The 13,729-nt window shown below is 35.0% G+C and overlaps 7 protein-coding genes across 7 annotated transcripts; 4 read left to right on the top strand and 3 right to left on the bottom strand.

Annotated features, from left to right (window-relative positions):
* Positions 1-20: 20 nt before the first annotated feature.
* IRC6 (Irc6p) lies at positions 21-749 on the top strand (the record flags this gene model as incomplete). The annotated part of the gene is made up of 1 exon (XM_041552133.1): positions 21-749. The coding sequence occupies one exon, from the start codon at positions 21-23 to the stop codon at positions 747-749; it is 729 nt and encodes a 242-aa protein (XP_041408067.1).
* Positions 750-804: 55 nt separating this feature from the next.
* Positions 805-1,410, bottom strand: KEG1 (Keg1p; the record flags this gene model as incomplete). Its single annotated transcript, XM_041552132.1, has 1 exon — positions 805-1,410. One exon carries the CDS (start codon positions 1,408-1,410, stop codon positions 805-807), a length of 606 nt encoding a protein of 201 aa, XP_041408066.1.
* Positions 1,411-1,803: 393 nt separating this feature from the next.
* ERJ5 (Erj5p) lies at positions 1,804-2,619 on the top strand (the record flags this gene model as incomplete). The annotated part of the gene is made up of 1 exon (XM_041552131.1): positions 1,804-2,619. The coding sequence occupies one exon, from the start codon at positions 1,804-1,806 to the stop codon at positions 2,617-2,619; it is 816 nt and encodes a 271-aa protein (XP_041408065.1).
* Positions 2,620-2,822: 203 nt separating this feature from the next.
* Positions 2,823-5,570, bottom strand: SAP155 (Sap155p; the record flags this gene model as incomplete). Its single annotated transcript, XM_041552130.1, has 1 exon — positions 2,823-5,570. The coding sequence occupies one exon, from the start codon at positions 5,568-5,570 to the stop codon at positions 2,823-2,825; it is 2,748 nt and encodes a 915-aa protein (XP_041408064.1).
* Positions 5,571-6,537: 967 nt separating this feature from the next.
* Positions 6,538-7,995, top strand: OSW7 (Osw7p; the record flags this gene model as incomplete). Its single annotated transcript, XM_041552129.1, has 1 exon — positions 6,538-7,995. One exon carries the CDS (start codon positions 6,538-6,540, stop codon positions 7,993-7,995), a length of 1,458 nt encoding a protein of 485 aa, XP_041408063.1.
* Positions 7,996-8,441: 446 nt separating this feature from the next.
* Positions 8,442-9,791, top strand: SAH1 (adenosylhomocysteinase; the record flags this gene model as incomplete). Its single annotated transcript, XM_041552128.1, has 1 exon — positions 8,442-9,791. One exon carries the CDS (start codon positions 8,442-8,444, stop codon positions 9,789-9,791), a length of 1,350 nt encoding a protein of 449 aa, XP_041408062.1.
* A 445-nt stretch (positions 9,792-10,236) lies between these two features.
* On the bottom strand, positions 10,237-10,794 carry MXR1 (peptide-methionine-S-sulfoxide reductase; the record flags this gene model as incomplete). The annotated part of the gene is made up of 1 exon (XM_041552127.1): positions 10,237-10,794. One exon carries the CDS (start codon positions 10,792-10,794, stop codon positions 10,237-10,239), a length of 558 nt encoding a protein of 185 aa, XP_041408061.1.
* Positions 10,795-13,729: the final 2,935 nt, after the last annotated feature.

Below are 13,729 nucleotides of genomic sequence, written 5' to 3'. Positions count from 1 at the left end.
CAATTCACACATTGAATGAAATGGGTCGTGATAAGATATTGATAGCATACAATACTGATAATGAATTTACCCATTATGATACTATCAAAAAGATATTCGGGAAGAGTCTCGATGCAGTAGAACATACACCAAATGATTCAATAGTGAAAGGATTACGATGGAGGACAAAATACTATTCTACAGACTTCGACTTATATATAGACCAATACACATCCCTGGATCAATGGTTGGAAGACCTGAGAGACCCAGAATGTGATGTTCTACGGGAGGCATTAGCTGGGTTAATTATTATTGATGATATAGATAAGACGCAAGTGTCCCTTTTGAGTACAAAAGGGAGCCCAATAGTACACCAAGATTCATTTTTAGTCTGGTGTGATACAACAGGTGAACTTTCCGATGATGAAACTGAAAACATGAATGTTGAGATAGCTGCAGTTGGTGGGTCTCTAGAAATCATACGATTGATAAGTGGCGAAAAGAACGAATTTAATGATACTGTTGGTGTAGAAAGAGTAAAAGAAATTATAGATACATACCCATGGACTAATATGGTTAAACAACTACTAATAAATACCCAAAATGCGCCTAACAAACCATCAGATAGAGATAATTTAGATTCAATAGTACAAAAACTTACAGATGCAAGATCGCATTATCAATCATTGGATAAGGACGACGACGAAACAGACTCAAATTCATTTGCTAATGAAATTGCGAAAGAGGTTTCAGAAAGACTTAGTTTTTAGTATATATACACATATATATACTCCCATAAATATATACAACTTTTCTCTCTTTTATTTAACTTCTAGCAATGTATTTTCTGTAACAGGTTAATGCAAAGGGGAAATAGATGATCATAATGAATTTATTGAACTGATCCAGATATGCAGTTGTATGGAAGTTAGGAAATTTTTGATTGAGTAAAAGTAATACAAACTCACTGCAATATAACATTGGTAAGGCGATGAACATGTTTAATTTCATCAATAAGGTTTTCCTTTTGTAATTTGGTGCTTTTTTAAATATCTGAGTACCATGACAATAAGCCTCACTTAGGGCTACCCCAACAATAAATGTCGAATAACTAATATTCTTTAATACTAATGCATGCTCATAATCATCATGGTGATGTATTATAAGAACCATATATAAGAAATTCAAATCCTTATATATCGTTCTCTTTCTGCAGGCACCTGTCAACCCACGAAACTTTAACAACCATATTATTTCAATTATTGAAGAAAAGAACAATAGATAAATCAAAAATTCATGTATACCACCTGGCAAAAACTTCACTCCAACCAATGGGAATAAAATAATCCATCTAGCGAGTAGTGCCACATATAGGAAACTAGTAGACAGTTGATAGTATTGGTATAATTTATGTGTTAATTTCCAGGCCATCTTCAAAATTTGATACAAACAATTCCAAAAAAACAGAAATGCTTAGTTTAATTGAACTAACAAATAAAACCAGGACTTAATGACACTGACAATCAAAATATAGCTACCACTCTTGTATCCCTTGTCTTCACCTTATGATCCCTTCTTCTCCCACGTATATATCTTCTTTAACACTAAAATGGGAGACATCGCCAGCATCACGAAAATTTGACGTGTTCTGAAATTTTTCTACTTCTTTCCATACAAAGAGAGAGAGAGAAAGAGAGAGAGAGAAAGAGAGAGAGAGAGAGAGAATCATTTGATTAATAATCATAATAAAATGAACCATATTGCAACACCTATTCAAGTAATATATCAGTTCTGCTTCACTTATACACTAATTAATAACACTTGATGAACGCTAACGGTATTAGGATTGCATTGGCTGTTGCAGCATTGGGTTCAGTGGCATATGCTTTCACTGCTGATGAAGTTGAAATATTTCAATTACATCAGGAATTACAAGAAAAATATGGTGATAAGATCAACTTTTACAAATTGTTGAAATTACCTAATGGCCAGGGATCAACTTCTAAGGAAATCACCAAAAATCTGAGAAAACTATCCAGAAAATATCATCCTGATAAAAATAAGAAGTATAAGACGTTATATTCCCGTTTAAATTTGGCTACGCAGATCCTATCTAACGATGACACAAGAAAGACTTATGATTATTATTTAAAGAATGGGTTCCCTGACTACAATTTTAAGAAGGGTGGGTTCTTTTTTAAAAGAGTTCAACCTCAAACTTGGTTTATTCTAAGTTTCATATTTCTTGCTGCCAGCTTTATTCATTATGTAATTTTAAAAATCCAATATAAGGCTCAAGTGAAAAGAATCGAATCTTTTATCCAGCAATGTAAAGAACAAGATACCAGTAATGGTCTTGGTGAAACTAAATTGACCTTCAAACAACACGAAGAAGACGAAGGTAAAAATCTTCATATCAAATTTGGTTCCGTCTACCTAATGGAAGATGATGAAACCGAGTCATTAATTACAGCCGATGATATCCCAATTCCCTCTATTACGGACACAATTTTGTTTAAAATGCCAAAGGGTCTATGGAATGCTTCTCTTGGTAGAATTTTAAATAAGACATCAAATGACAATGACAATACCAAAACCAGCGGTACAAAATTGGGATCCAAAGGGAATAAGAAAAATTAAATAAAATGTATAGTATTAATTACAGCTTCTTTATAGTCTAATTACATAAAGACGGATATTAAATGTAAATAGTCCAACCACATATATAATGTGCCGAGATCACTGTCTCTCGAGAATGCATCTATATGTTGTTAATAATAATAATATATGCAGGGGAATTCGTTTTATTTCCATTTTCCGCCAAAATTTTGACGTTTCTTGATTCATCCAGTTGTTGCTGGGGGTGGCCCAAGTATTATAACTCCATTTTTCTCATTCTTTTCGTCTACATCTGCACGAGATCTTGAGATCAACATCTGCTTTAATTTGAAATGAAGATCGGATTCTGTGGATAATTGTTCTTCTAGAGATTCGACGTTTACCAATCCACCACCCATATTTTCATCACCATTAATTCCATTACCATTATCATCTTCTCCTTCAGATTTGGCAGGATCATCATCTCCATTATAAGAATTTGGTAATTGTGGAATAATATTACCATTTCCATCCTCAACATATGTACCTCCACCTAGAATCTTAGAGTACATCATTCTTGTATCATTCAGAACCTCTTCCGAGTAATATTGCCAATCTTCATCTTGTAAACATTTAAAAATATCAGGTGATATCAATTCTACTTTGTATAATTTAGAAAATTTCACGACCTCTTCAGCGATTAATACTAAATGACCCATAAACCCTAAATTCATATTTTTTGTATCATAAAATCTATAAGAATTCTGATAACCTCTAAGTATAAAATCTGTAGTAATCTTAAAATTTGATATATCTAATTGATCGTCACTTGTTTGTTTTGGTTCCATATTATTAAATTGTTTAGCGCCTTTAATATCAAATAGTGAATAAACTAAGAAAGAATTGTAAGAAAAATCCATTCTTCCATTAAATATTTGTTGAATAATATCAAAAATTACGTTATGCCAAAAGTTATTCCATGGATATTTTAAGAAAAGAAGTAAAATTCTTGGGATAATATAATTATCATATAAGGATATTTTATAATAATCCCCAATCGTAGGAGATTTTCTCAATTTTTCATTTTGAGTATCCTTAACATATGGTATATCAAAAGATTCATCTACTTCTTCTCCATCATCATCATCGTTTTTGTTTAAGAAATTTTCTAGTTGTTGTTCTTTCGTAGTCTCGGATGATTGTGATGTTGTCGGTATACCATTTGTTTCATTATTATCGTTACTGTTATTATTGTTATAATTATAATTATCATTGATGGCATTGTCATTTTCATTACTAACAATGACATCATCGGTATCATCCTCATTAATCGAGAGTCTATGTAACGTTGTAACCATATGAGGGTTTGGATTAGTAACAACATCACCTTGAAGAAAAAGTTCTCTATATTGATCTCTCTTTGAAGCTATTCTTTCAGCTCTCATTGAATTCATCAGTCCCATATTAGAACAATGTAATAATTCTGCAATTAGTTCCACAATTTTGAACCTTTCAAATCCTAATGGTTTAAATGTTTCCCCTAATTGATTCTTTCGCGTTGGTAAAGAATTATCTAGCTCAATATCCAATATAATCTGGAACAATTCAGGCAAACATCGAGTGAATCGTTTTAACAAATAACCCAAATATATCGGATCCCTATCGGTCGGTGGATTTTCTCTTAAAGTAGTAGTCAATAGATTTATTTGGTCATAATCTGAATTATTTTTCCTTATCAATTCTATTACAACAGACACAGCAATATTTAATGCTGTTCCACGTTCCCGTATCATTATTTTGGTTAACATATCAATGGCTTGAGGTGACGCTAATTCACGAGTTAAATCATTGGGACCCACTGAGACATCATCCAATGGAGCGTTTGCAGAGACCGCAATGATGGCCTTTAAGAAATCTCCCACATATGCTTGAACATCACTACCATACTGACTATTATTAAAGAATTGTAACAATTTAGGGATCATTTGTTGTTTTCTCAATAATGTGATGATTCCTGTTGGGGAATCTATTCTATCTGATCCAATCAATTTAAGTAAAAAATCCATCACCATAGATATATCTATGTGGCTCAACACGTCATCTACTAAAGTATCATGTGTCAGAATAAATTGTAAGTAATCATCTTGTTTGGAAAATAATAGATTTTGGTTAATCTTAATGAATATCGAAACAATTGGAGATTTTTCAGAATTAAAATTTGGATGGGTCAATAAAGACCAAAGTTTATCTAAGTACGGTTTATGTTTCATTAATGTCTCTGTAATCAACCAAATATCAGATGAAAACATTTCTGATAAAATAGTGGCTCTACGTAGAAATTTAGTGCTTTGTGATTCTTCTTCATTTTTATCTCTCTCACCAACAAAAAATTGATCATCCTTTGGGAGCAACGATAAATCTTTATCATCAGGATCAATCGAATCACAGCAAATCAATAATTGATCAATTAAATATTGCAGATTGGCAGTTTTAGATTGTTTGTTATCATAAAATATTCCATAACATAAGAAATCCAGCAATTTATTGTTTTGTCTGTTCAACTCATTAAGTAATTCAGGATCTATCAATATTTTCTCTATGAATTTTGAATCTAAATCATGAACCCCATAAACAGGAGCGTTCCCTTTCTCCTTACTGTCATCATCTTTCTCCTTAATTTCATCATCTTGTTCCCCTGTTCTATCCCTCTTCAAGGGAGTTCTATTAGTTGCAGATATCTCGTGTGCAATCATCGGTTCATTCTCATGAATCGTATTGAGCAAAGTGCTCGAATCGTTATTCTCGTTGTAGTCATCATTATTTTCATCATCATCATCACTGCCGGTGTTCCTACGTTTTATAGATGGAGGTAACTGACCTTCAGGTAATTGTAGATGCTCGAGGACATGGAAGTACTCATCCAGAGTCTTACTTATCAGCGACGATCCTATAGTAGCACCGCTGCTATTCTGTCCAAAAGGCCATGCGGACATGCTGCGGTGTATACAAGTGGGTTGAATATAGTTTGTAGTGTTATATATAATCGACCAATAAAATGTGTATAACTTTTCAATAGAACTAACGATGTCAGTGTATATATATCTCTATTAACTGTAAAATGCACCACAACGGTCTGATTATTTCCTAATTTTACCGTCTCTATCTCAATCTCTAACTCTTACTGGATGGGGGGGTCTCTGTCTATTGTTGTTATCCATTTTGCTCCAGTTCCCGTTCGCCGCTCTCATCGACGACTGTTTTGGTCACTGTGTACGACTTACTAAGAGAATATGGTAATCTATAAAGGTTCTTCATGCTACAGTAACCTGATACGGTGAGGTTACGTTACTAATTGCATCGAAACCCCTATTAAAGCACCTTAGCAAGTAATTACTTATACTACAAAACTGTTTGTTGTGTTCAGATCAGTGACGTAATTTAATTTGATATCGACATATAACAAGAACTCTCACGTAACGAACGCTTTTGTAGTTCGCTCATCTGGAGTATGATGAAGATGGTAGTGCTGACATCACAAATCAGTACATGATACACTTAAATAAGATGGCCTACTATATAATGTTCTCAGTAAAAACCTTCAAGCATTCAATGGGTAAACATCTCAATCATTCACTCAGCTCCACCAATGTAGCATAACAATATGTCTTAAACACATATATAATCACGAATGCTATGCAACACCTAATAATACTAATCCATGCAAGTCACAGATGTAATCAATGAGTCTCTATTTGCGTCTCCATCTGTCTATATATGCTAAGATGACTGAAAATGGCTGGCTTTAAACTCATTTTTGCGCCGTTTCCTGCCATTTTTGCTTGATTAATAAGCGATGCATTTCTATACATACAGAGCAATATATAAACAAAGAGCAATATATATAAATAGATATACCACCAATAACCATTCCTTTAAAGACAGGAACCATAAGAACCAAGGATGAAAGTACCATTACAATGGTTGAAAATGTCTGTGTGGACTACTGTCGTGATCTTATCTATAAGTCTCTGTTTAGTGTATACTTTATCGAATAGTCCGTACTCGATCTCATTAGGGTTTACAAGAGAACCATGTATATATTCATGGCATAATATCCTGACAATCGAACCATTGAATGAATTACAAATGTATGTTGCGCCATGGTGTGCTTCGACCAAATCTATATGGATTACTCTATGGAATGAGATACATAAATGGTTAGAGGCAGTCCTATGTAAGATGGATTGTTGGTGTAAGAGGAATCATCATTGTACGAAATTACATTTAAAATTGGGACCTATCTCTAAGTTGTTTCAATGGTTTCAATTCTGTATACAGGATTTGACTTCTAAATTGGTAGGTACTAATGAAAATATTGATTGGATGACAGCAAATGGTACTTTTACTGTAAAGAGTGATACTGTCATGGATGATGATGATGATGAAGAAGAAGAAGGTACAAATGGGCCAAAATGGTTAGATCTATCTGTGATGGACGATGACCAAGATAATCTGGATGATATAGAATTAGAACTGACACGAGAGGTGAATGTCACTAGAGAGAAACATGTAATAGCGACGTTGCCATCCGAAATAGTCAGTCAGTTGTTATTATCTGATGATATGATACCTTCAAATCAAACCGACCTTGTTCAGAGAGAATTCAAAGCTTGGTCCAGGGCTATTACAACTAAATTACATGCTACTATTACAAACTTGCATAAGGATAACGATTTTTTAATCAATGACACCACGCATAATTATAACATTTCATATACAGCTGATTATGAAATATTATTCCAAGATATCGATACTCAATTGTCACAATTACGAAAAAATATAGATCACATCGATACATCTGCTACTCTTGATCCCGAGACAAATGAAATAGTGTATCTAAACCCTGAAAACACATATATCACAAGACCATACGTTGCTTCACGATTCAACAATATCAACCAACAATTGAAACAGCATCGTTTGGAGACATTAGCTAACTTACGCAAGTTACGTAAGTTAACTATATGGGAACTAGAGAAACAAAGAGAAGAACATGTCGAAGTATACGAAGAATGGGGGGACGTCATGGTTACTGAATGGTCCAAACGAATGGCCTACGGTGATGTTCATGGTGGCAACGACAATCGTTTCGAATTAGATAAATGGGGCCATTTCAAAAGACTCAGGGAAAGTATAATCTCGATGAGAGACAACCTGGCACAAGAACCGGTATTTCAGGACAACCTAGTCCATTACACGAGGGACACATTGGCTCAATTGAATCACAGACTCAACATATACCACACAAGAATAGCACAGCTCTTGCAACAGGCAAACAGCAACTTCGAGCAACGAGACCTCAGGGAACGTAATGTGGTCTCCAACCTGGCAGACACCATCACCAACGAACTGATCTAATCCCCAGTTACTCAATTCCAAATGCTGGACGAATCGGAATTATCGTACAGCAGCACGTGACCAGAGCACGTGACATATCCACCCACACACCCCACAGTTTCCTGCATCCACGCCGCCCGCCGTACGAAATGCCGCGACCCGGCAGACCACCCAAGATAAGAAGGAACGAGAAAAGCAAAAAAACAATTTTTTATCGCAGAAAATTTCAGCTGAAAATTTTTCGTTCTCGATGGGTTCGTATATTCATCATCAAGTTATATATATATAAATAAGCAAGCCAAACCAAAGGGATAAAAGATAGTCAGACCTCCCTTTCTAGTGTTTCTCGAGACTCTATATAGTTTTTAATAGTTTATAAATTTTATATCTTTCTTTTTAATAGTCAAAGAAATAAGCATCAAACAACAAGCTATATTTTTGTTCTCATTTAAAAATAACAAATTAAAATGTCTGCTCCAGCTCAAAACTACAAGATCGCTGATATCTCCCTAGCTGCCTTCGGTAGAAAGGAAATCGAATTGGCTGAACACGAAATGCCAGGTCTAATGGCTATCAGAAAGGCTTACGGTGCTGTCCAACCTTTAAAGGGTGCCAGAGTTGCTGGTTGTTTGCACATGACCATCCAAACTGCTGTCTTAATCGAGACTTTGGTTGCTCTAGGTGCTGAAGTTACCTGGTCCTCCTGTAACATTTACTCCACTCAAGACCACGCCGCTGCCGCTATTGCTGCCTCCGGTGTCCCAGTCTTTGCTTGGAAGGGTGAAACCGAAGAAGAATACGAATGGTGTATTGAACAACAATTGTATGCTTTCAAGGACGGTCAAAAATTGAACTTGATTCTAGATGATGGTGGTGATTTGACTTCTATCGTCACCAACAAGCACCCAGAAATGTTGGAAGGTTGTTACGGTCTATCTGAAGAAACCACTACTGGTGTTCACAACTTATACAAGATGGTCAAGGAAGGTACTTTGAAGGTCCCAGCCATCAACGTTAATGACTCTGTTACCAAGTCTAAGTTCGATAACTTGTACGGTTGTAGAGAATCTTTAATTGATGGTATTAAGAGAGCCACCGATGTCATGTTGGCTGGTAAGGTTGCTGTTGTCGCCGGTTACGGTGATGTCGGTAAAGGTTGTGCCGCTGCTCTAAGAGGTATGGGTGCTCGTGTTTTGATCACTGAAATTGATCCAATTAACGCTTTACAAGCCGCTATGGAAGGTTATCAAGTCGTCACTATGGAAGAAGCCTCCTCTCAAGGTCAAGTCTTTGTCACCACCACTGGTTGTAGAGACATTATCAACGCTGAACATTTCCTACAAATGCCAGAAGATGCCATTGTTTGTAACATTGGTCATTTCGACATCGAAATCGATGTCGCTTGGTTGAATGCTAACGCCAAGGAGTGTATTAACATCAAGCCTCAAGTCGACCGTTACTTGCTTTCCTCTGGTAGACACATCATCTTGTTGGCTGCTGGTAGATTAGTCAATTTGGGTTGTGCCACTGGTCACTCTTCTTTCGTCATGTCTTGTTCTTTCTCCAACCAAGTTCTAGCTCAAATCGCTTTGTTCAGAGCCGATGATGCTGAATTCAGAAACAAGCACATTGAATTCCAAAAGACTGGTCCATTCTCCGTCGGTGTCCATGTTCTACCAAAGATTCTAGATGAATCTGTCGCTAGATTCCATTTGGGTAACCTAGGTGTTCACTTGACTGAATTATCTACTGCTCAATCTGACTACTTAGCTCTATCTAAGCAAGGTCCATTCAAGGCTGACCACTACAGATATTAGACAACTAAAAAAATGTTATAATAATTTATGTTATACCTTTTTTACGTTGTTTTTTCTTAGTGACATTCATCAAAAATTCGATGTTTGCTTTTTGAAACTATTCACTCAACTGAATAGGTAAAAGAAGATAAATACATCACACATTTCATTACCCATTTTTTTATTCGATGCTTGTAACTATCTGGTAATGGTAAATATCTGTTACTAAAATCATTTCATTTCCTTTTATTTTCTGTTTATTATTATTCACGTTAACGCTTTTCCTGCATATTTTTACTTGTATATTCATAAAAGTATATTTTATTGGGATTAAAATAAAATTTTAAATATTTATATTTATATATATATATAATTTTTTAATAAAATATCTTCAACATGGTACCAAAAAACACGTAAATTATTATTATTAACTAATATTATTATTATTATTATGTACTGTTATTATTTAAATATCTCTAACAAAATGAGTGGGGCAAGCGTAACCTTCTGGGTTTCTGTCTAAGTATAGTTGGTGATACTCTTCAGCTTCATAGAAATTATTGATCAATTCAACAGTAGTAACAATTTTGTTATCCCATTTTGGTTGCCATTGTGCTTTTAATGCTTTAATTTCCACCAAATCCTCTGGAGAATGAGCATATATACCGCTTCTGTATTGAGTACCAACGTCTGGACCTTGGGAATTCACAGTTGTTGGATCGTGAATTCTAAAGAAGAAGTCCACAAGTTCTTTCAATGAAATCACAGTAGGATTATAAGATATTTGTAATACTTCAGCAAAATTTGTGTCACCTTTCTTCACTCTCTTGTAAGATATAGAATCACCTAAATCTTTCTTTTCGTCGTTGCCATTGGCAAAACCAACCTTACAATCGTTAATTTTATCGCCTAAATGTTTTCTGAAGACATGTTCGGTACCCCAGTAACAACCAGCAGCGACAGTCAACAACTTATCCGTGGAAGGGTTGAATTTAATGTTTTTAGCCAGTAAAGTAGCACTCATTTTTTATTTATAATAATATTGTGTATGTGTATTGTCTATTATATATCTAAAATATTCCTGTATCTAACTCAAGAAAACGAAACATAGATGATTATCTGCTGTGGTTAGATTTATCCTGCTTTATATATTAGAATGATCAACCTGGACCTTTAAGAGTTTCACACAGTTATGTGTGTCCTGTTTGTTACCCACAGTTTAACAGGTGTTTCTGTCAACATTTTTTGTCTCTCCCTTTCGCTTTCCCAACTCTTTCACTTCGTTCCTTTTTTTGCTCATCGCGATGTGCTTACATTACTCAACCATTGTTATACTCAGAAATAGGTCAAAAACTGTGGAATAACAAGTGGAACAAAAAGAACATAAGCAAGCCTGGAGATCGACGTCAGATACGTCCGATATATGAATCTTCTATAGAGGTAATCAGAAGTGTCCCATAGTTATAACTAACATCGTTACAAATTGAAGAGCAAATCGTCGCTTTCGTTGAAGACATCTTCATGTGTTCTATCCTGAGTAGAGTTATCATCATCCGATACTGTCGCCAATGTAGAGTCTGTATCATTTTCATTCATCTCTCTTACGACTTCATCCACTTCACTGTTTATATCATCCAAGATGGAACGTTTGGAAGAAGGGGATCCGAATGTATCTGTTCTTGCTAGGAATGGTACTTTCTTAGGTGATATAATTGTTCTTGTTGTTTTACGGTTAAACAGCTCGTTCAAAACGCCTGCGTCATATAAAACCTTTGGGGTTACCTTCCTTTCACGACTGCTTTCAGGAATAATATCTTGTAAATCATCACTAATTTCGATGGGTCTCGGAGTACCATTTGATAATTTATGTCTCTTCGAAGGAGAACTGGACATGGCACGATTTTCTATTGGAGTCTTTGGTATTATTGGTCTTTCTTCAAGAATGATAAGAGAATCATCCGTATCTTCTGCCTCTGAATGATTCATATTGTTCCTTTTTATTTGAGACGATTGGGTATTTGTAACCAGTTCTCCTTTTATATTTCCATCTACTTCGTCGTTCTCCACAAATAACCTTTTCTTAACGGTGTTTAATTGATTATTGGTCATAGATTGAGTGCCTACTACTGTTCCTGTAGTGTTTGACACTCGAGCAGAACTCTTCTTGAAGAAAGAATCTAAAGTTGTACTTTGTTTGTATTGATTTAAACGCTTCTTAGGGGACATATTTTTCTTCTTATTTTCTTTCTTTCTTTGTTCCTGTTCTATGCGTTTAGCCTCTCTATCTTGGAAATCTAAGACTAGAGGATGATCATCTGGTATACAGGTCTTTTCAATCCACACACCATATGGGAATTCTATGATATCTATCTGCCGTTTAGTGGGACTTCTTGTGGGGCTCTTTGTGGGGCTCTCTGTGGAACATTTCTTAGGTGATCGCACTGGACTTCTCGAAGGACTCCTTTTAGAGGGACTTTTATCAAAACCCATATATATTACACCTGGTAAAAATGAAGTGTAACGCACTTTCCAATGAGATATATCTCTGTTAATATTATTTACAAACACCGTTTTCTCCTCAGTAATTTTGACATTTTTCCTTAGTGTCTCACTATCACTTTCTTTATTGGAATAAAGCATGTACTTCACCAGGAACATCTCATGCATGGTGTTATGAAACCATCGATCGAAGTTGGTAATATTACCAAATTCATATTTTTCTAATATATCCTTCAATTCAAGAAAGTTGATCCTATCATATCCTTGACTGCTATGGATATTAGAGAAAGAAGGTTGGATAAGGGAATTATTAAAGCTCAGTCTCACACTGGGGTGAAAATAATGAAGTACTATATCAATTGAAGGCCAGCCCTCAAAATTATCTTTATCATTACTCAATAAACTCCCACCGTAATTTCTACCGAAGAGAGACTTCGTATTTTTCTGGCAGTACATATATACCATTTTTTGAAAAGATATATATTCAATTTATTTTTTGGATTTATTGGAATCATTGATATCATTAAATATATCATGGAATATTTCACCAAAATTGGGATTCCTAAGTTCAACGATCTTCAAACTTTTCACTTTCCCTAAACCTTTAACTCCAGTGTTGTAATCAGCACCTAATAAGATGCTATAAAGTAGTAATTGTTGTCTGTTCAGCATACGATGATTATCAACAAGATCCTTATAATCCACGAACGTTATGTAATTGCTCTTCTCTTTATCGAAATACTTATTATACTCAGATGTTAGCCCAACATCTTCGAATTGCCGAGAATAATTCTTCAACACCTTATTTCCTCCAAAGATGAAACAATCTGAATCATTACTCCAAATATAATCTACCTCTTTAAGATTCTGTTGCAGAAAACAACAGAAGGCCTCTCCTTCGCCTGTTGTAGTTATCCATGAGATGTTGAGGATATTAAGAATTTGATGAATTGCATTCATGATAGGATCGCCAACTTTATCAACCACTGTATCAGATAGTTCAAATTTATAATCTTGATCACTAGACTTTCCTGGCTTTGTTGTTCTTCTTATTTTCATGGGCTTGTCATTACCATCAAATACCAAAAGGAACCACAAATCTAATGCAACTAACTCTTTTAATCGATGTACCAAATTTTGTATCGGTTTGCTTAAGTCCTGTACATTCTCCGTCTTGTTAAAGAATCCACATTCAAATAATATATGATACGCATCTATTGCAATTCGCTTTCCAGGTAGTGCCACACCGACTGGATATCGTGGCGTCGGTTCTGGTTGGTGCTCTCTAATAAGTTCCCATATCTGCGGAACTCCCATTTTAACACATGTTATACTTTATCCTTATTGTACACGTGAATTCATGTTTTCATATTGGAAATATAGTACTCTTATCTTTCTGATTAATCAATAGAAAGTTATATTGAAAATAGGCATCGCTAAATCAAAAAAAAAAAAAAAAA

The sequence above is a fragment of the Maudiozyma barnettii genome (genome assembly GCF_903064755.1).
Source record: "Maudiozyma barnettii strain CLIB 1767 genome assembly, contig: KABA2_08, whole genome shotgun sequence".
Lineage (NCBI taxonomy): Eukaryota > Fungi > Ascomycota > Saccharomycetes > Saccharomycetales > Saccharomycetaceae > Maudiozyma > Maudiozyma barnettii.
Note: the sequence above shows the minus strand (reverse complement) of the source record. Positions and strands in the feature narration are given on the sequence as shown.